This window comes from Balearica regulorum, chromosome 9 (genome assembly GCF_011004875.1).
Source record: "Balearica regulorum gibbericeps isolate bBalReg1 chromosome 9, bBalReg1.pri, whole genome shotgun sequence".
Classification (NCBI taxonomy): Eukaryota; Metazoa; Chordata; class Aves; order Gruiformes; family Gruidae; genus Balearica; species Balearica regulorum.
The window spans coordinates 6,310,248-6,333,099 of NC_046192.1; the positions used below are offsets into that span (position 1 = coordinate 6,310,248).

Here is a 22,852-nt window from a genome sequence, read left to right on the forward strand (position 1 = left end):
CAACAAAAATACAGAAACATTTTGTTAATAATGAATGATCAAAATGACTGGAGAACCTGAAATACAGTCTGAAAAGATGAGTCAAAGTGGCATTATATGCCTCATATAGCAGGCAATGAATTTTGAAAGCCACGGTCTACAGCATGTAAATGAACTGTGAAGTTTATTTGAAGATACAGACCTCCTCCCTTTGACTGGTGAAATTATTCCAGATTATTACAATGAGAACATGTAAAGCGATATGAGCTTAGTGGAAGCAAGATCTAAATGATCTATGAAACAGCCAAGAAAATTCCCCAAATACCTACTGCTCTGTTTGTATTCTGCCCTGGAACTTTTATTAAGAGAGAAGTGCAGTTCAACTAGCTCCACATCCCAGGTGCATTGCACACTTCTCACAAGTGCAGATAAAAAGGATATCAGAAGTACTTGTTGCTTTGGACAAAAGAAACACCATGAAATGACCTCATCTGCTTTAGCAACAGAGAGGCAACTCTGAAGAACTTCCAAATATACCTCATTTGTAAAGAAATTTTACATTTCAAAATAGGCATTTCAAGTTCTTAAAACTTCTCTGCAATATCAAGTGTTAAAATGCTGCAGATATGAAACACTGCATCCTTCTCCTCTCACACAGTTTGCAACTCCTGACAAGCTGTGAGAAAACGAGGATCTTCAATTCTCAGCAACAACCTCAAGGTTTGGAGAAAGCTCAAGTCCGATTGGCCTTGGTATGTCTTTTTTTTTTTTTCTGTCTAAAGAAATAACCATGATTTCTTCCCTAACAAGACAAGTTTACTATAAGTTTACTATACTTTAAGCACAGGTCAGTATTTTTATTCCAGTTTTTCAAATATTTCAAAAATTAAGTCTCTAATCAGTGGTCCTTTCTCTAGTTCTCATTAATGATGGTGTCGCTTCACTGAAAGTGGGCAGATTTTAAAAAAATAAAAAATTACTAAGTTCTGTTTGAGAATAAATACTGCCTGTGACTTCTGCTAATACGTTCTGCCACCCTACTACTCAGCATGCTGAGTGAGGAGGTTATGGCAACAGTGAGGGCAAACACCTTCAGAATTCCTTCAGTGCAACTATTCTACTAAAATATTGCAATGTAATGAGAGCTTGGATAAAATCTATATGGTAAATAATACAAGAAAGCTGCTTTAATCCATTGCACATAACTTTAATCTATTAGTTCAGTGGTCCATAAAGATGATCTACAATCAAACTTAATACTCCATTTCTTAAAAGACCTTACTACTTTTGATCTGCATTAATAGATGCAGGAATATAGTTATGTAGTTAATTATTCTTATAAGCAGCTAGTGTTTGGTTGTTTTTTGGAGGTTTTGGTTTGGGGTTTTTTTTTGTGTGTGTTTGGTTGGTTTTGGATTCTTTTAAGAACTTTTTGCCTCAAGTGTCAGGCTTTCACTGAAATACTTACAGCTAACAATAGGCATTAAAAAAATCCCCTTTAGTCCCACAGCATGCATGTTATTGTAGTAGCACAAATCTTGCAACATACAGCTAGTACTCTAAATATTTAATTTTAATGAGAGGTAAATTATGAGGCTTGCTGATGTTGGAATGCATAAAATTCATGAGGCTGTCTTGCCTAACCTGAAAAGATAAGTCATTGGGAATACTTACATGTCTATGTATTACAGAAATATTTGGCATGTTTAAGGATAAGTTCTCATTTTTCAGATAGACTATTCTTGCTGCCAAAAATGGTATTAAAATATAAACCACACTATTGTCTATACACAAGCAAACATAAATACTACAGTCCTTCCAAAAAGTACACAGTAACAAGCAAGATGACTACGTATTTTCAGCCATCTGTTTAAATAAAATGCTTTATACGTATTTTTTAACATTCCCAAATTTAAAAGACTTTGAGCTGTCAGCTGATACCCATATTCCAAACAACTTTACAAAACTCTGCTACCAAAGGCTATATTTCAAACCCCCTAGCAAGCAGAATGCCTTTTCCTTCACATATTTTAATGTGTAAACAAATACCTACTTATATTTCTACAATTTGTATTTCCAGATAACTTTTAATAATGAACAATACATTCAGAAGCACATAGTGGAATTACTAAGGAGCAAAGGATTATTGCATGTGTGCAAGAACACAAGTGTGCACGGAATGTGTGGGTGCTACATTTTGTTAGTGTTCACGGCACGGACAATGACCTAGGATGAAATTCCATTTATTTTTATAAGTTCACAGCACATATACATCTAGCTGGTAGGAAGGATGTAACAGAAAATAAACTCTGTGCTCGAGGCAAACTAAGACTCTGAGTGACTGGGTAATCACAAAATTTACACAATGAATAGATGGAAGTTAAGGTTTCATGGAGCGGTCTCCTTTTCTTCCAAGAACACCTAGCTTGTAACAAGCAAAGCTCAGAATACTAAATTAGAATAGCAGTTTATACTATCAATCATAATCCTTCACAGTAAATGCTTTTTAGCTCAAAGTTTAAAAAAAAATAGTTTAAAATTTTAAAAAATGAGACTTGTGGAAAGACATTATCTCAGAGTAACAGTCTGCAAGAAGTTGAGTGTCATTTAAATGTGCAATTCCACCAGGATAAGCAGAGGAACAAAAGAGCATCTGGGTTCACCCCTTAGAACAAGTACTGCGCTTGTTAACACTGGCCAGACTGTTGTGGTTTTGCCCAACCTGCTCTGTACATAATCAGACTAGAAAGTTTCGATACAAATCCAGAGATCTTTTAGTTTATTACTTTTAAGTCAGTCTATAGTGAGACCATTCCTGCTTGATAAACTCATATAATTTTTCCTATATCAAGGTTCCACCTATTCCCAAAAAGCATCACAACAGTTGGATTCTATTTGGGTAAATAGAGAAAAAGGCAGCTACACCAACTTCTTCACAGTATAGTGAAATAACCTTGCACATCTATACAGCAAACAAGTGATACCATTTTACTGAAAATGTAATCTTGTATCACAGCACCAGTCTTCAAGTCCCTAATTACTTTAATTACTTTAAAGAGACCCTATTGGGTCAGTCAACACAATGAGAATGAAGTATTTTGTACCACTAGTGGGTATCATATCTCTTTGAAAAATAATCTGTCTGCCTCAGTGAAGTTTAATTACCCAGTTCAAGATGTGGATTTTTATAGTCTTTGAGCAGTTTAACTATTTTAATAAGAAGCTTTATTTCAGATCTTGATTAACAAAAACTTTTTTTTTTTTTAAATAACCTTATAAAAGAAGTTCTTACTGTGAGGGTGGTCAAATGCTGGAAGAGGTTACCCAGATTGTGGAGTCTCCATTGGTGGAGATACTCTAAACTCAGCTAGACAGTCCTGCTCTAGCTGACTGCGCCTGAGCACAGAGGCTGGACTAGATGATGTCAATAGATCCCTTCCAGCCTAAATAAGTCTGTGATTCTGTGAAATTCCTTGCATTTAAGATCAAAGTTGAATGTAAGATTTTAAAATTAGCCTGTATAAATAATTATTGTGCTTTTCTCATCATTCAGATGAACTCTGAAATCCATTTTCAGTTCTGGTTGGATTTTTTTAAGATAATAAGATCTTGCTTACATGTCCAGGCCACATAGGGTATTACAATGAACTTTGGTTTACACTATAGTACCATTTCAAAATGTCTACCCTTGGGAAAGAAACCTTATTTACTCATTATTTGAGTGCTGCATTTTCCCCACATCATTGTCTGTTCCCTTACCTGAGCAACATCTTCAAGTTTGTTCCATTTTAAAGAGAGCAGCAGTTTTGGCAATGATTGTGGAAAATTTTCACGACAGTCATATCGCAAAGTCCAAATAAGATCCATTTCATTTTCACAGAGTTGAGATAAAGGATCTCTTTCCATTATTTCTTTTAGCACAACATAAAACTTCTTACCACCGCGACCCTAGAAAATGAGAAACGTAAAATGTTTTGATATATTAAGATTTTTATATTGTAGCTCAAATACTAGAAATCTTACATCAGCAGGAACATCAGATAAAACTCATGAAACTCAGGGGAATGACTACTATGCCTTTCCTTCAGCTTTCTTAAGCTATAAGAACTGTAACTAATACACTCAAAATTGAGTATACAGAAGTTTCTGAAAAAGTAACTAAACTTCAGAGTTAATGACACTAGATGGCAATATTTCTATTCTCCAACTCTAACATGGAGAACTTTCTTTTAGGATGCATATGCTTTCTCCTTTTGTTTTTCAAGTGAGCAAATTTAATTATATATGTATAATTATTTTTTTTTAAATTTAAAGTCAATGAATATTTTCGAACAATAACCAAAGGGAAATACATTTGCTAAGTATACAAAACAGACTTTTTTGTGTGTCTTCTAATCCAGACTTGTCTTTTCCAGACATTTTGCTCCATTTTATATCTCTAAAACATTAACATTAGTTCTGATTCTGTAAATCAGTTTGTATGAATGAGTCTTCACACTGGCTCAGTTAATACCTTCTGTCCCCAGCCATGCCCTTATGTAAACTGCAAGGGCAGAAATTAAAGCAATAATATCAGCAACAACAGCACTCCATAAATTAATGGAAGGCAAAAGAAACTGCTGCTTCTGGGTAAGGAGGTAGTAGTTGAAGGGAATAAATTAGTTTCAATATATACTTTGAAAAATCAATATGGCAAGCTTTAAATACCAAAGTCAACTTTATCCTGACAAAGCTGAAGAAGTTTCTACATAATTAAGAGGTACCTCAAAGGTCTTTAAATTAATGGGAAAAACACCCCCAAAACCAAACAACAACAAAGGAAAGTTCAGAAGAAATAGTAGGCAAAACCAATTAGGATTCATAGCAGAAACAAACAGCTCTCACCAAATAACATTGTGTGCAGGTTTCCCATCTGACAAAAAAATACATCTGCTGCACACAGAACTTAAGTTTAGCTCCTTCTAGAAATGATAAGTGCCTGAGCCTTGTATTGTCCTGAAATGTTTTAAGTAAAGATTTTTATGTAAAAATACCACCTAAGTATAAATACTTTAGGAGTGCATAGACTTTAAAAAGCTACTTGAATTGCACGCTTGTTTAGTGAAACTAAGTACATACTCCATTTCTCTATCACAGTAAGTAAACAGTCTTGGCAATAAGGCGACTCTTGTATCTAAAAAAGTTAATCTTTCAAATTAAAAGTCACAATATTGTCAAATTGGCATGCTGCTATTCAAGATTGCCAATTATTTGTACACTAAGCTGTTTGCACCCAAAGTAGCAGTGAGTTTTCACTTTTCCTGAGCACTTTAGACACTTGGTACTGTAACTGACACATTTTTCATCTAACTGCTTTATTCTTATATAAAATGCAGTTGTTGTTATTACTGTTGATCCAACCACGCTTTCACCATCTTAAATTGTATTATATACAAAAAATACAGAGGATTGCAAAGAAAATGTCTTCAGATTTTGATTATCTTTTCAAAATTTGTCCTCAAGTTGGAACTATCCAATTCCTCCAAGAAGAGCATATAATCATCGTATTTAAGAGTATCTTCTTATAGATCGATGATCATTTTTGACAGCTTATCTGGAAACATCTGACAATCAGGTAAATCATCATACTTCATAAAACTGAGCAATTTTCCAGCAGTATTTTATGCAGCCTAAGAATGTTTTCCACATCTAGATCTAATGTAAAACTTAGCTGTGTTCCAAATCAGCACAGCATGTAAAACAATTGTTGCTTTCTGACAAAAAAAGCCAAGAAGTCAAAAAAATATGGGAAAAAGTGGATACACACCTGAATTTTAAGGCAGTTCATTAAAGTGTATTACATAAGAAAAACAGTCAGTACAACTGTTGTTTGAGTAGTTGACTTATTTATTTCTAGATTGATGTAAAGATAAAAGCTAAAAAAACCTTGAAAATTATTTTTAAAATAATAGTGTTTAGCAGATGCTTACCGCCATTGCAGCATTGTCACTGCTTCTTGCAATCTCGGCTGCCTTTTCAAGTATCTGCAAAAAGATGTTTTTAAATAGATGAGATTTAAACCCACATCTGACTGCACTGAAAGAATAAATATTGTAGAAATGAAGCAGATAAGGAAATTTTGCTATCTTTTAGATAATTACAACACTATTATTTTGTATATACAGTGGTGTAACATGGACTTCCATGCTATGTCCCTTTTGTAATCGGCAGAACTACGGAGATCAGGAACAGGAGTGCTCACGAGTACCTCCGCTTTCTTCTTCACCAGCTAAAGTCTTCCCTATAGCATCCTGTTTTCTCTTTCTTTTTGCACTTGCTCCTTATTTTTCAGTAGAGGAAACCAATTCCTCCACTCCTTTGCTTTCTCGTCTCTACTTCTGCCGTTTTTGAGGGCACTGCTTCCGTGTTACCTGTTAGCCATGGATCCACATTTCTAGCCCTCTATTTCAGTATCAATCCACAAACTTAGTCCTTTCACCATCCTCTCAGATCACCCATATGATCTCAATTAGTGTTTTCAGTTATTTCTCTAAATCTGGGATCTCCCCTTGTGTAACATCATGAACAACCAGCTTCCAACAAGAACTCGTTTAATGATGAAGTGAATATTCCACCAACAAAGTCTCAGCATCAGTTGATATACGGCAACCTTTGTTAACAGCAAAGCAACATTTTCCCAGCAGCTCAGGTGTGAGTTACTCTCGGTGGTTTTTTTTCTCCTTTTGAACAGTCTACTTAGTTTTTGAAGTTCATGCAATAAATCATGATGGGTAGTTAAGTATAGATGTAAACACAGTTCTTCAAACTATATTCTGCACACTACTCCAACCAACAGAGGTGTGTTAGAATGGTGACTGCCTAAGCTAATGAGACCAGCTGAACTAGTCAGGTAGGTACATCTACAGTTGTCAGACACTGCTGCTTTGAGGAACAATTCATAAAATGAAATATCAATCAAGAAAGAAGTCTAAGGAACTACACCATCTCCTTTCCCTCAGAGGTCTGCCTCTTCCATCACCCAGGAATATAACACCAGCCCCAGACACAGATTCAGCAAGACTTGTATTGTCTTTACTTAGGCAATGTGAGAAACAGCAAAAGACTACCATAATTGGAGCGTAAATGGCCAGCAGCTAAAATCCTTTAAAAGGTATACTAACTTGTTTTATTTCATTCTCTGTACGAAATGGTTATTAATATGATGTATTACATCTGCTACTTGGCTGCAAAGCTTGTTTACATACTGTGCATGAAAACATGCATAAACAAACCCACAATGTCCTAATTCTATGCTTGATGCTTGCCTCCTTGTGCTTTTTGGAGTTACTCTGTTTGCAAATAAGCTTTGAAAGTTTCTGCAAGGCCAGCTTTGTTCAACTGATCATTAACCAGCCCAACACATGGCTCCTGCATTAGGCAACAGTTTTCTTATCAATTGTCAAGGCACTTTTGCTCACTGAGCTCCAAACAGCTGTTCGCAAAGGGATTGAGGCTATGATCAAAAAGATTCATCTATTTTTGCACATCAGGTTTCTTAAAGATCTGGCATCCGATTCGCCGTTTTCTTGGCAGAAACAAGCAACAACACTGGGAAAATTAGAAGCAGCCACACACCAAGCAAGTCTCATCTAAACAATTTTGAAAAACAGATTCTCAGCTGATAGAATTCAAGCAGCCACAATGTTACTCCTGATTCAACAGGACCTTCACCAAGACAATCTTTCAGAGATTGGGTATCTTACTCTGTTTTCTGAGGGAGAAATTTCAGTATACCCACAGACATGGAAGGAATTATCAAAAAGTTTAGATCTCCGATTTTCCCAGTGATACTGCAAAACAATTTCTTAACTCTACAGAATTGCAAATAGCAAAAGTTACTGGAAAAAAATAAGACCAGCTAAAAAAATTAAAAAAAAAAAAAAAAAAGATAAAAAAAAAAGCAAGCACATTTTATAGCATTTCCTCAAACTTGAATGCTTTCAATGAATGTTTCATTACCAGCACTTTATAAAGATATAAAGATGCTCTGGGATTTTCCTGTCTCTCACATGCAGTATTTCTCAGGCACAGTTCAAGAAGAGGACAAAGCCACAAAATAAAAAAAAGCCAGCAGGCAAACAAAAGTTACAAGGGATGATGAAGACCGTCAGACACTACCTTAATGTCAATACATCAGGTAACCTAGTAAAATCTTTTGTCTGCATTCACCCCAGCATTTTAACATACTGAAAACTTGGTATCGCAGGTACAAATAAGGAAGAAAAGTAATCACATATTTGTTCTAGCTCTAAAGGAACATACTTTTACATAACCAAATACTTTTACAAATAAACCAATGACAAAACTGACTAAAATATGTCCAGTATGCAGAGTAAACTGGTCAACCATAATTAAGAAGGCAATTAATCAGTACTGGTTTACCTCTTAAGGCATTTCCAATGCTGTTTTACCATAAGAGCGAGTACTGCACCAGCAAGGGCGGGGGGGGGGGGGGAAACCCCAACCCAAAATCAAAACAAAACACCTCTACCTTGTTATGTGATTTAATTTTAATGAACCTTAAACCCAAACCCCCTCTTTGATCAAGCCGATAAAGCTAGGTGGTTTGCTTTTTTGTTCATGCCCCCAAGGGTGCAAAACCACTTTAAAAATTAAAAAAAAGGACAATTTTCTCTAAGTGGTTATTAACTTTCCCAAAACCAAAATGGAGACCAATGTATATATGAGTTAAAACCTTTTTGTTTTTTCAATGTATCATTAGCTGTCTGTTTTAACACTTACTGCTTATTTCCTGGTCTTAACTTTATTTGCTGGTTTGTGAACAACCTGCTATCTAGCACTCACACTACAGACATTACCACCTGTATTCCAAATACACACTGCCTTTCTAGACAGACATTCTAATCTTTATCTGTAGGAAACTGCAGGGCAACTTAAGTGGGTTTAATTCAAGTACAGACCTTGAGAAATCCCTTTTCATACAGTATGAAGAGTCTACTTATCCTTAAAAGGATTTTAGCTCATAGAGGAAAGAAGTGTCCCAAAGAGTGTATTTGTACAAAGAAATAACAGATCTTTATAGATCACAGGCAAGCACAGTTGGAAAGTTTCCAGAATGGCAGATAAGTTTAGCTTTTCGTAAGACCATTGATATCGGAAACTGATGATGCTTCTGACCCTCAAGAGACTACGTACAGAGTATTTTTAAAAGTATACTGTCTTCAAAATAACTATCTGAAGGACCCTGAAGTCACAGCACTGGAACTCTCAGGCAGTGCAAGCGTAAAAATCTGCATTATATTAACTAAGAGGCAGGAAGTGGGGAATTGAGTGGAAAAAGCAGTAGGTTGAAGGGAAAGACAGAAATAGCTATTTACACATAAGCATTCATGACTGCTCTTTATGTCATACCTTTACCTTATCAAAGGAGGGTAATTAATAGGCTGTTTTGAGTATTCTTGAAAATCTAATGTGCAAAGCTGTTGCATTTCAGTGTAAGGGTTAGTCTGGACAGTTCCCATTGGATTCAACATTTCTTCAAGTTCATCTGAAACATTAGACAGAACAAGTAATACTATAGGCAGGCATGCATTGAAATTAAAAAATCTGAAAGGCAAAGATGAATTGCTTACTGTCTACAATGGACAGAAGCGTGTTTTGCAGCATATTACTTTTACTACAATGCACTGCATTTCCAGTTTAACTACCCACACCTCCTACATTCACAAATGTTGGGTTATCACCCAATGAGAAACTGATTTTCTCTTTCCAAAATAAATGTAACAGACAAGGGAAGCTGAGATATCCCTATACTGAACCAAATCCCAAGTAAGATCTGCAGCTTCTGTAAACCAGTATACACACTGCCTCTATATCAAACAGTATGAAAAAGAAGAGAGTTTTAAGCCAGATTTCTTTCAGCACTACAGCCAAGCTGATACAGGGTTTCTCAGGATGGAACGAAGAGTGACATGGAGATTTCAGACACACTTACTAATCAATCTGAATGTCAGGGAAGGAAGACTTAAAAAAAACATTCTAATTCACATTTTTTGCGGACACAATTATCATCACATACAATATAGCTTATCTATTTAGTTTAGGATGCACAGCACAGGGAATCAATGAAACCTAAACTGCATCTTAAAACCAAGTAACACTAGACATAAGCATGCATCTATTTTTATGTGATTTTCTTTCCATAGCAGATAAAAACTTTTCGAATACTATTTCCAAGCAGACTCTTGCCCCTTCCTCCTTCCTGATACACACCACTTTCAGGAAAGAGATTAAGACATTATATAATTTATCCACATAAAAAATACAAGTAGTAAAGAGATTATGACAGGAGAATTAGACGTGTATACAGCAAATATTCTACTATTTGATACTACTACTCTTTAGTCTTGTAAGTATTTAAAGTCCAAATGTTAAAAGTTAAGTTAAGCTTTACCAGGAAATGATGACCCAGCTGTGCAGTACCAGTTCTCCATTCTTCAACTGTCCTTTATAATCAAATACCATGGTATTTACCCAGGCTACAGGATAATGCTGTTAAAGGAAAGAATTTGTACACGGAAACTAAGATGCCAGTGAACATGACTATGTGGCGAGCACTCCAACAGAAGTAAAATTGAGAGGTTTGTTGTTTTTTTTAAATGGTGGTATCTTTCAGAAAAGCAGTTAAACACATAGTTTTCAGAATGTACTCCAGTACCCACTGAGGACAATAAGACTTCATTTTAAGGGTGTCACTCTGCCAGTGTAAAATTACACATTTCCCTGAAGGGTAGCCTAGACGCTAATGTTTTCATCTTTTCCAATCAAAATTCATCTAGAATTCAGAACAAAACTGACCTTTTAAAATACAATTCATTTGCAAACTGGCTTACAACCGCATTTGCAAACAACAGCCACTTGCAAACTGGCTTACAACCGAAATTTTCATGCCTTTTTCAGTGTCTGAGAAGTATGAGAAGTTTTTTTGTACCAAAATGTACAATTCTTAATACATATGCTTTTTTTAATTTAATTTTTCCTTGTTGCACTCTTGAACACTAAACTGAGGAAGTGAGGACCACACAAGATTTCTGAATATCCATTTCAATATAATTCAGAGGGGCACTCAAGAAAAACAAATTAATTACCACTTTTCCTGCTTTTCTAATGGTTTGGTATTTGGAAGGATTCATTGCCCTTGGTTGACTTTTTAGTTTTTCATCTTATCCATCACAGCATAAACAGCAAAGCAAAGCCTCGCCATTCTTGGTAGATCACAGACATTTATTTCAAACTCTAGGACTTCATTCCAAACGTGGTCACTTCTCCCAGATATTTCTGTGCTTACGATAGTTTTACAAAGGAGCTCTGTACCATGGAAAAGACCAGCCCTAACGTGAACCTGCAATAAAGAAATGAGAAATTTTATGCTTGCCACAGAACCTACAGAATTCTGCGTAGAATATTATACAGAACAAATACATGCATTTCATCAATATTTCTATCTTAAAAGCAATACTAATTTTGAGGTCTTAAAATGAACCAAACCATTCTTGAGAACAAATTATTTTTATTTTGCTATTCAAGTTCCTGTTTAAATCAAAATATATTGGTTTAAATAATGTTCGCTACCAATTTTTTCAGTACTGAATTACTTCTATTACCACATATGACAAATAACAACTCATTTGTAGTAACAAATACAATGTATGAATATACGAATACTTCTAACTTAACATACCTAACACAGAAGGAAATTGTAGGAAAAAACAACTAAGCAGAATGAAAAAGGTAAGACTAATTTCCTGAATACAAATTCAAAATCTCCAGGTAGAACCAAATTTGTGCTTCTAATTGAGAAAAATTTGGGGTTTTTTCAGTCTAAGAAAAAATTATTTTTTACCTAAATTTTAATAAAATGTACAGAGGGAACACTGCTGATCCTGGCATCAGAAATCACCTGTAATAATAACAATGTAAGTAATTCCCAGGAATTCTGTTTTATCTTTAGCACCCAGAAAACAACGAAACCAGCTAGCTTGAATGATAAAAATAAGGAACAGGAAAGGAGAAGGGCAGATGAGAAAGAAGCTGGAATTACTGACACTGAAATTAAAACACATCTCAGGTCAATACTAAGATGTGGCTCATTTCTGCATTTCTGTTTAATAACATATGTACATGAAAAACTGCATGTTTCCCAAGTATCCATACTCTTGCACAGTTTCAACAAGAATGACAAGGAGGTCTTTATTTTGTTGCCTAAAACAACAACTAAGAGAAATAGATCAACTTCTTTCAGTATTTAAACAAAATACCAGCATTTAAACAAAACCCAAAACAAACAGAGTAAAAAAGCCACAAGTGCAACCTTTTGGTCAGCACCAAAAAGAAGTTCTCAATGTTATGGTTAAATCAGTAACAGGTGAACTGATGTTTCAGGTTCCCTATGCTCCTCAAACAACCCTCCCAACATTCCCTTTAAGCTATCAAAGTATTTCTGAGCACCATAAGAGAAAGGCAGAAATGTTTAAAAGTTGGTACAGATTTTGGGTAAAAAAATAATTCACCTTTGAATTCCCAACTGACACAGACAAGATCTGTTCTGGGAGAGAGCCTGTCTTTCCCTCCTTCGAAGAAACAACAGTGTGATCACCATCGAAGCAGTCCGTGTATCTTTTTGGGCTACACCAAGTACTGCTCAGTACTAAGTTCTCCATTTGTAAACTAGCTCAAATAGTCATTGGCAAACTGTAATACACTTTAAATGAAGTCATGCTAGAGAGCAAATCTGCCTACAGCCCAGAATAATCCCCGGAGAAGGCATTAGCAGCAGCAAGTTAACACCCATTCTGACCATTCTGGACTTCTCTGAAACAACTGCTGCCACTGACCAAGAGACTGCTGTCACAGCACCAGCGTTGGCAGAGGAACGAGGTCTTGGAGAACACACTGTTACAGGTGACTCTCCTTGATACAGGTGCCATAGGAACATCCCTTATTAAACTGACTCCTTGACTTACATATGTACAATCTCAATTTCATTTCCAAGCTTAAAATCAATTACTGAAAGAAAAAGTTCCATTTAGAAAACATTCACTTGAGTCCCAGCAATACTCCTAAACCCCGCTACTACCTACTTTTGGTGTGCACAGCTACAACACTGTGAACCACAGTGAGTTAAGAACAGCAACATGAACATCCATGAAACAGATCCCATGAAAATAATGTTACTTCAGGAAATCTAAAGGTATACAGACCACACACGTGTGTGTGTGCATTCCTACATGTAACAATATATGTATACACACACATATACAATCAAAATTCTCATTGATTACACTTACAAGGTTGGTTTTATTTCTCTGTAATTAAAGATTGCAGCCTTATAGTCTTCAAAAAGAAAATACTGTGGCTGACGCCAGAGAACTAAATAAAACCAGTTGGTTCATAACCTTCTTGAAACAATTCCCCAGATGGTCCGCTATTAATTCACTTGGAGATTCGTTGTATCTTCAACTGAATTTTTAAATGAGTTCTTTTGCTGATTTAAAGGTATCTTATGGAAATATGATTACATCTAGTGTATTATCTGTTTGTGCTTTAACACCATCAACAGTAAATATTCTACAATCTGCCTTTTTTTTTTTTCTCATTTGTTGTGGGGTTTTTTTAAGCCAGAGGTTTTAATTCAAATTTGTACAATTTCATATATTATTCTTTGACTTGCTATTATGTGATATTATAATTTAATAAGCCACCACACTTCCCTGACTTTTCTTTTACTTTATTAATATAAAAAGCATAAGCGAACAAGTAAAATTTGATAGTAACAAAGCACTGCATTGTTGGAACACATTGCTATTTTGCTTGCCTTTTGGCTAGTACTAATTCTATGATTTCCAACCCTGTTAATGTAAGGGATTGGATCCTAATCTTATTCTTTTCATTCTGATACTACCCTTTTACTAATGAAACTGTATGTATCGACGGTACAGCCAAAGAGCAAGACAAAAAGAAAAGCAATTTCCAATGTCATATATCTGGAAAATTGGGTGTCAGGCACCTGAATGAAGTCACTTGTGCTCTAGGTCAAAATACTCAATCCAGCTCACATTAGCGGAGTGCTATCCATCTGACATGTTTTGTTCCCACTACAAACACTGCATTTATGAACCCTGTTGGTGGGTTCAGCAGAAATGGATGAATATTGGCTTGACCCAAAGCACAATGAAACGAAAAGAACAGTGGCAGTGAATTAAACAGCCTTAGAATCAGGACTAGGAAACAACCGTGTTCTCAATAGTGACAATTCCGTAACAGTGTAGACGGACAATGCAGAGAAACATGCACAAGCTTGCAAGGGTTACTGCATGTGTTCTTGTTCTTGGGTAACTACAGGACTTCAAAAGTTTTTGCGACTAAAAAGCATTCAAAATACTAAATAATATTTACATAGTGTCCACAGGCACCAATATCAAAGAACTGTCAATTCTTCCTGTTTCTCCTCAAGCTTACAATCAATGTATTTTCTTTTTCCTCTAAAAGCATGCTAAAATTAAACAAAACTCACTTTTTGTAAGTACCAAAAAAAACCCCCACCCAAACTTGATAGGTATGTTGTTTCTGGAATCCACTTTCTCTTTTCCCCTTCCCTTTTCTTTTCAAAACTTTAAGAGGCTACAGAATGTAGAATCAAGTAGGTATTACAACAAGCTAAATAATGGTTTAGACAAAGAAAAGGGAAACATTAGTTTTTGCAGACATCCATTTCCACAGTCACAGTAGTAAAATTGTAACTATGGCTCATTTAGGTATGTAGTAAAATGTAGTATTGCCAATATACAAGGAAGTTGTAACAACAGTTTTGAAAGAAAAAAATACACTGAGTATCCTGAATAAAGCATCAGAACAGCAAACTTCAATAGCTAATTAAATTTCTTCCTAATAATCAATTTATTGATTGCTAAACAAAATGAAGGAAAGTAATGTTGTTCTACCTCACAGGCAAGTGTCTTATTAGGTCTTAAAGTAGTTGTGCAATCAATTCCCACGTGTTAACAACTTGTGGTCTGTACAACAGTCAGTAGCACAGTTGTGTACATTTTTACAGGAAGTGATACTACAGCTTTTTTTCTGTTCAGCATGTTTAGAAAACTAAAAGACAGACTGGATAGAAGCATACAGTCCATGCTTAGACACACATAGAATATATTCCGGACTACTAAAATACCTTATGTTCCGTTGAAAAATGTTTAATATTTGATCTACTTCTGCTTGTCACATGTTTATGACAGTTTAGTTTGAATAAGCTTATTTCAGACCAGTATCAGTACTTTACAGATACCATCTTAAAAAAATCAAGTACCATGTGATTATTAGTGTCATACTGTCCACAATTATTGGTAATGCTCTAATCTACTTATCCAATTTCAGACAATAAAGCAATACTTTCGCAATAAAGCAAGATTTTAACCAAGACTAATAAAAATGCTTACACTCTTGCTGAACTGAAATCTGTATGCTTTTGAGTTCACTGAACATTAAAAATCATTAAAATGATGAACAGAACGTCTTCTGATACTAGGTATAGTTACTTACTTTGGCATTTTCTTCTGTATTTAGTTTATTACCCTTTAACAGAATAATCTTGAAAGGGTTGGAAATATCCCATACACTCTGAGAAGAGAAACAAAGATACAAGTTCATTCTTAATCAATGTAACATATTGAGACCTATTTAATAAGCTAAGTATTTTGAGCAAAAATCATAAATACAAACTAAAAAAAGATGTCTTTTTAAAAATATTAATTTGAAATCCTAAAAAATAAATTGGTTATCATAACCACAAGAGCATACAAGATACCCTAAAGAGGGGAAAAAAGTTAGAAAAAACACTTAGCTGAAACAGGGGGGTGGGGGTGAGAAAATACATTGAGTACTACTTGTTTACAACTCAGAATAACTCTTCAAATTTATTGCTCGTTCTGAATATACACAGAGTGTAATAAAGTCTATCCACATTTCTTAGAATGACCGCACAAATTCTAACTGTGCTCTACAGCCGTAAGTTTAGCAATAAAGGAAACACCACATTAAAAAGAAAAGTTAGCTGTACATTATGGCAGAAGTTGCCATCATTTGAAGTGGCAACACCATGCAAGATATCTGGGCTAATACAAGAGATCACAGACCACTAGTACCCAAGCTAGCGGAGCCTACACGTTGTGTTGAAGCTGCAGGTTCTCTGCAATGCCTTCTCCTGTTGCTGGTAACAGATTATTACCCGCTTCGTCTGAGTTGTGATTAAAGTAGAATCAATAGCAATGGAAAGGAGACAGTGGGGGGAGAAGGAGGATGGATGAGGCGAGGGAAAGTAAGAAGTTTCCAAAAAGCCTCAAGCTCTGCTATTGCTGATGTAAACCTCATAAGCAACAGGAGGCTCCAAGCAGACCCAGGTGACCTCCACTGGAAAACAGCAGTAGTAGCAAAATCCCAGGCATTGTGATTTATATTCCACAAGTCACTGATCCTTTTAGGTATTAAGATATTCTCCATATCAACTTACAGTTGTTGTTCTTGTTTTTTTTGGCGGCAGAGGAAGAGGAAGGTTGGATGATTTTCGGTTTATGGCAGCTTCTATGGCAATCATCTCCTGCGCACACATTTTCTTTATGGTGCAACACTCAACTAGAGTCAGCTGAGGAAGAGTCCTGTTCATCACACAGTTGCGTATGTACTATAAAAGCCCATCGAAAACAGTTGTTATCAGCTAACAAACTATTCTACAGCAACTTTCAAAACAAAGAAATGAGTAATATATTACAGAGATACAAAGCAAATGGTGCAAGTGTATTTTACAATTTGAGGGCTGCAGACATGAGGAGGAAGGGTACTACTGTTCAGCATAGCTGACCATCCAATGGCACAAGGAGCAAGGTCAAATTTTGGCCAAGGCACCAGAGAACTGTTATGGTAAGTTCCAAAGAACTTTATGTACCTGAAACTGAATTAATGGGTGATCACCAAAAACATATTCTAGCCTTCCGCTAACTTGCAGCACATAGTCAGCAGGATCAACTTCCTCGTCGTCTTTTCCATGGATAGTCAAACGTTTTCGGATTGCCAGCTCATTCAGCTTGATGGGATTCATGTTAGGCGACACTTGAAAACTAAAAACATCCTAACAAAACACAAACAGGAATACTGAACGTCAAACTAGTCACAGTCAGACGTACAAGGCTTAAATGGCAGCATACACAATATAATCAGTAGAAACACTTAACAGACAGAAACAGCCTATTTTAACGCTTACAGTTAATGGCTACATCGTCAGTGCAATCAGAGCAATAGTCACCCTAAAAGCTGCAAAATGATGAATTCCCAAAGAAGTACTTTTAACAACACAGAACTTTATCTAATTGATTCAGCAGCGATTTAAAGACTTCTAGATCAGAATATCGATCTGGAAGCTTGTGTTTTAGAATGTGAATGAGGGAGACAATAGATCATGAATACATTTCAAGGTATTTAACAGTACTAGATACGTTTTCTTCTTTCTGGCTATCAGTAAGTTATACTCTTTCTAGGTATCACTGCACTCAGAAGAAAAAGAAAGCTTCAGGTATAACAGTTTCTTCTGCTTTATATGTGATTTATGTACAAAACCACCCTCTTATTTGGAAGAGTGCAGAAAAGAGGGGTAGCAGCCAATAACTGTAGCATTATGAATACAACGTGAAAGACTGCATTTTCAAAGAAATTTTTTAATCAAACCTTTAGAGGCTATCTACATATTTCCAAAGTATCTCTAATTTTGATGCATTTTAAAAAGGTAAAAGTAAGAAGCTACTTTCTTTTTTAAATTTAAAAAAAAAGGTTTCAATTAAAGTTCCTAATGTAAAAGGTCTTTTGTGAAATCTTTCATCTCCTTTAATATACCACATTATGCTCTGCACACGTTTATTTGCAAAGGTTGATTCAGCAAGTTCTGGGTTTTTTTATTTTTATTTACAGACACACACACTCCTGAAGATGTAAGCATTCTAAAAGGAGATATGTACAAATGTGAAGTGTTGTCTGGCTTACATTCTATATTAAAAAAAAAAGCACAAGTCAAAAGAAGTTTACTGGTAAGAAACCAAGCTGCCCTAGCTGAAAAATCTAACTCTACAGTCAGGCAAAATTAATTCTCTATTTCCTCAGTTTCTGCATGGTTCCCAACAGCTTCCCCCTTTCAGAAAGCTGCTGAACTGTGAAGGCTTTCTTCTCCTAACATAACTGGTAGTGGGTAGACAGGGAATGACACTGTTTCTTCCCAGGAAGCTGGTGCTCTATGACGGCTGCCTTACTTCCAAATTGTAGGTCTTCACATGTATGACACAGAAATGGGGATCGGTTTCTTCCTTTTGCTCCAGAGACAGTTAGGTAGCTTTTACAGCTCACCCACGCACTCTAGACAAAAAGTAATTTAATATTCCTTTCTCTCAATCTTGCAGTGTTCCTACTGAAAGAACACAACAGTCCCCATATCTTCCTATTTAATTCTCCTGAAATGATTCGGTACTCAGTGCAAGGAGTAAAGTCTGAAACAGAGTTTACCGCTCTAAAAAGCAGCTCAGATTGGAGCTGTTAATCGCTTTGAAGGTCAGAACTGGCAGCAGAAGCATTCAAAACATTTGAAATGTCAGCAGCCTAAGCTATTACAGTGGCAGGCAAATACATTCTGCAGCAACGTGAACTTTTGCACTGCTTTTGTACTGTTATCATATGCATACACATATAATATTTTAATTAAAAGCTGACAAACACACAGATATTCTCACTCCTGGAAATCTACAAGTTTTCTACTAAGCCAAAGAGGACTGGAAAAAGATTTTGTCATAAAAACACCTATGCATCCAATATCAACTAGTGTTACCGGTGACCAAACGTAGTATTCATCTCCGCATTTAATGTTTCCAGATTCAGGTATGATTTTACCTGTTTGGATTTTTTATTTTTTAAGTTAAAAAAGATAGTATCAGAAATAATATAGTTTTGTAAATAAAATCACCTGAGTCATTAGAAAAATCAGTATGTAGCACCTGGGTCAAGATGGACACCAAATATAGCCTGATATATTTACAAACTTGTGAGATTTTAAGGTTTCCAACACTGATCCCTCACTGTTATCCAAAAGAACATAGTGCAAAAATGAATACTGGGAATTCTGGACTTAAGTAGAATCATAGCAACTTCAACATTAAAAAACAATGAAGCTAAATCATTTAAGTGGAAACTAAAGAGGGTTTTAAGTATGCTATGGATTTGTTAGCTGAAACAAAAAGGTAACTCTAAGTCTCAGTGTTTTATTTGTCTATATGCACGTCTAGCATAAGGAATGCTACTTCCTCTTTTTTAGTACGTATTGCTCAACCTTATTAGCAGATCAACCCCACAGATGTTCAACAATGAATTACACACAAAGAGAAGTGTGTTGAATATGGTGCCTCCCAATTCACCAGCATCCCCGGAGCCTAAAATTGAACGCTAGTGAAGCGACACAGTAACAGTTGGCCGAAAAAGTCCTGACAACTTTGAATTATGTTTTATATTTAAACGAACAAGAAATAATATAGAATATACAAGTTGTACATTTTTACTTTAAAAGTAGAACTCTAATTTGACTTTAGAAGCTCAGTTCACAACTGTAGGTTCGCATTCTCGCTTTCGTTCAAGAGTCAAGGATCCTGGTGAAAAAATTTACATTTTAAAACAAACACCATAATGTTATTATTCTATTTCATTTACATCCTTGATCAATCAGATGCTAATTCAGATCAGGATCAAGAACAGTACATGAAATGTGATGAACAACGATTCCTACCTGGCAGTTATCAAAATGAACAGCCACTACAAGATTTCCACTGTAGAGCTTATCTTGGAAGCTCTCTGGGATAACAGCTTCCTGTTCTGGTGGGTAAGTGTGCTTTAACCATTCCATCCAGGAGAGTCCCACAAGCGACTGAATCTTTTCCTCGCTGATTCTCCGCATTTTAGCTCGGAAGTCATTCACTTCAGGATCTTGTAAGGCGTCAAACTCATGGAGACCTGAAAGAATTCAAGCAAGCAAAAGGATACATACCTGTACAAATACTGCCCATCTATTTACCATCCCACTCAAACCTTTACTAGCTTTAAGTTAAGGTTATGTAAGTGGTTTTCTTCAAACATCCCATAAAAAAATAGGTGCTCAAAAGTGAGTTGGGTTCTACTGCCCTGTTCATCAGCGGACTTCCAAAGTTACTTGCACAACTCCCACGCAATCTGGCATGAGAGTTTAGTTTAAACAGCAAGAATCAATGCCTCTCTTGCGTACTATTAAATGGAAAAGCCAACCTCACCCCAAATTAAAGATAGTTTGGAAGGCTTTAAGTCTCTCCTCACAAGAGCAAATGCAAAGAAAGCAGTGTTTGCAAATTATTTGTTTTTAATCCCACAGAAAGATGGCATAATCTTTTTTTATTTTCTTTAAAAGTCAAAGAGGAAAGATAGTGGGACCATAGATACATTTATTCTTGAATTTTCCTTGTGATTAAAATCTTCTCCTCAAGTCAAAATGACAGGACTGAAATTTCAACCAATCCAAGACCAGTGAAGTTCCTTTTACAAAATATGTAAAGAGAGAATACACAGTGGAGAGTCCACACAGCTGTGATTCTTTGGTACTTCAGGAAGTACAGGGCCTGCAAGCGTTTCTTTCTTTTCTCCTGAACTTTGAATGACGTTGTCCAAATTACACAAAGCACTGAACACCTTTTGAGAACAAAACACTAAGTTTAGAAGCTTAGACAGGAATACATTTTTTGCACTGTTGAGGTACAGAAGAGGGGCTGTGTAAGGAAGGATCTTGCACAGCTATAATAAGCAAAAAACTCAATCAAAGAATGTGAATCTCCCAGAATATGTCAGAATATGTCTGAATGGTTAAACTGGCTAACTGTTTCCATTGTCAGTTTTAACAAATAGGCAGACAGTGTACTGCTGAAATCTAAACAAAACCTGCACTCTTTATAAAAGAGCTAACAATGGTTCATTGTTTTAAAACAAGAGGTATGACCTCAGACGACCCTGTCAATCTTGATTGTATAACCAAGCAGAGTAGATTTAATAGCTGAAAATTCTGAAATAACATCAAGAACAAGTTACTGTGAAACCTTTAAAAATAGCTTTTCATTGTTTGCTGAAAATCAGTGCCACAATTGAGAGCAAAAACAAGAATCATATTGTTAACCAACTCAGAAACCACATATAACAAAACCATAATAATTTCTAGTTCCTTCTCTGTATCCAGTTTGCTGTTAGGCTATTTAGAACAACACTTCTAAGGCATTACGCTTTCCTCCAGCAAGAATAATATTACAGATTTTTCCCTCATCTAGCAAGATAAAATTTGCTCTTGACTGATGTTGTAATACAATACACAAAGTAGCTTTCAACAACTTTCAAATGTTTCATGTTGAGTATTTAAATTCTTTTAAACTACATCAGTATTAGTTTGAGAAAGGGAAATTCCATCAGGGAAATACTTTTTAATATTTTAGTTTAAATTTTTCCACTGTTACCTGCCCAGTTGAGATCCTCACACAAAACAAAGTTTACCCTCATTTTTCAAAAAAACTAAATGTAATTACCTTTGCCTATAAGGACACCTATTTTGGAATCCAACTTTTCTCCTGGATCACAATTCCTTGTCACTAGTTTAAGGACAGGAAGAAAGGGTCTAACATCACAAAGTCTCCGTGTTTCATCCTCTAATTCTTCATGCACAGCAGTCTGATTCACGCATGAGAACATGTAAGAGTCAATCTCCATGAGGAGATGAAAGAGTGGATAAGCATGTGCCTGCTTCCATAACAGCTGCAAAGAAAACAAATAAAGAGATAAAGCAAAACAAGAAAGCAGGGACATATCTTATGGCACTGAAGGTAACATCAATTTCCATTTATGTTCCCAAAAGAACATAAGAGTAATATGTTTGCTAACTTGGTTCATTTTTTCCCTATGTATCATACATTTACTTTGTCATCTTTGTAGTCTCTATTTTGAGATTATTTTTAAGAAGCAACTTGTGTGCATAAATATCCCAGGGGTAAAAAACACATAGGGACAAGTACTATGAGGAGATGAGAGAAGAGCAGCACTAACCCTTATCCTGATGCTTATCCTGGGACTGACCCACTATGGTCCTATTTGCAGTAAAGCTGCAGGGCCACGGCTGTCACTACAGTAACAAAGCACTTGATGTTCTCGGCTCCGACCAGCAAACCGTCACTCTCCTCCATCCATTCCTATGGCTTCCTACCAAAATCCTTCTCCCTCAAGACACATCTATACTTTCTTTTTCCAGTAATTATTGAAATATGTAGGCAACAAGTCCCCGCTATGGAACAATTCCTGAATAATAATAAAAAATCCCTGTAGTCTGGAGAACCTTAAAGTAAATTTATTTGAAAATTACTGGCAGGTCTCTAAGACATGTAAGTCACCCACAGAATGCTAAATAATGCTTTACTGAGCTGAATACTTAAGTAACAGATTACACCTTAACTAACACCAATGTATCAAATACATAAAATATATCAAATCCTTAGCAGAAATCAAAATTGGAAGTAAAAAGATCTCTCCTGACCTAAATAGTATTCAAATCTTTATTTGTGAGATTATTTTTATCCTAATTTTTAAAGTTTACATTTTATGGATTTGTTTCTGAAACTTACTTTGAAACAGGAACTGCAGGATCAATAATGCAATGGCAAAAACCTCTCCTCAAACAACTGAAGCTGAACTGAACTCCTTTTTGCTGAACTGAACATACCCGCATGTATTTCAT

General features: G+C 35.7%; 1 protein-coding gene across 1 annotated transcript in view; it reads right to left on the bottom strand.

Annotated features, from left to right (window-relative positions):
• The window catches only part of PIK3CB (phosphatidylinositol-4,5-bisphosphate 3-kinase catalytic subunit beta), an 80,138-nt gene that overhangs the window by 20,494 nt on the left and 36,792 nt on the right, over positions 1-22,852 (bottom strand). Inside the window, 13 exon segments of the mRNA XM_075761824.1 lie at positions 3,739-3,927; positions 5,949-6,002; positions 9,397-9,470; positions 9,473-9,526; positions 10,433-10,445; positions 10,447-10,530; positions 11,127-11,189; positions 11,192-11,380; positions 15,580-15,657; positions 16,547-16,717; positions 16,979-17,161; positions 19,847-20,070; positions 21,654-21,879. Of these exon segments, the coding sequence (XP_075617939.1) occupies positions 3,739-3,927; positions 5,949-6,002; positions 9,397-9,470; positions 9,473-9,526; positions 10,433-10,445; positions 10,447-10,530; positions 11,127-11,189; positions 11,192-11,380; positions 15,580-15,657; positions 16,547-16,717; positions 16,979-17,161; positions 19,847-20,070; positions 21,654-21,879 (1,602 nt within the window).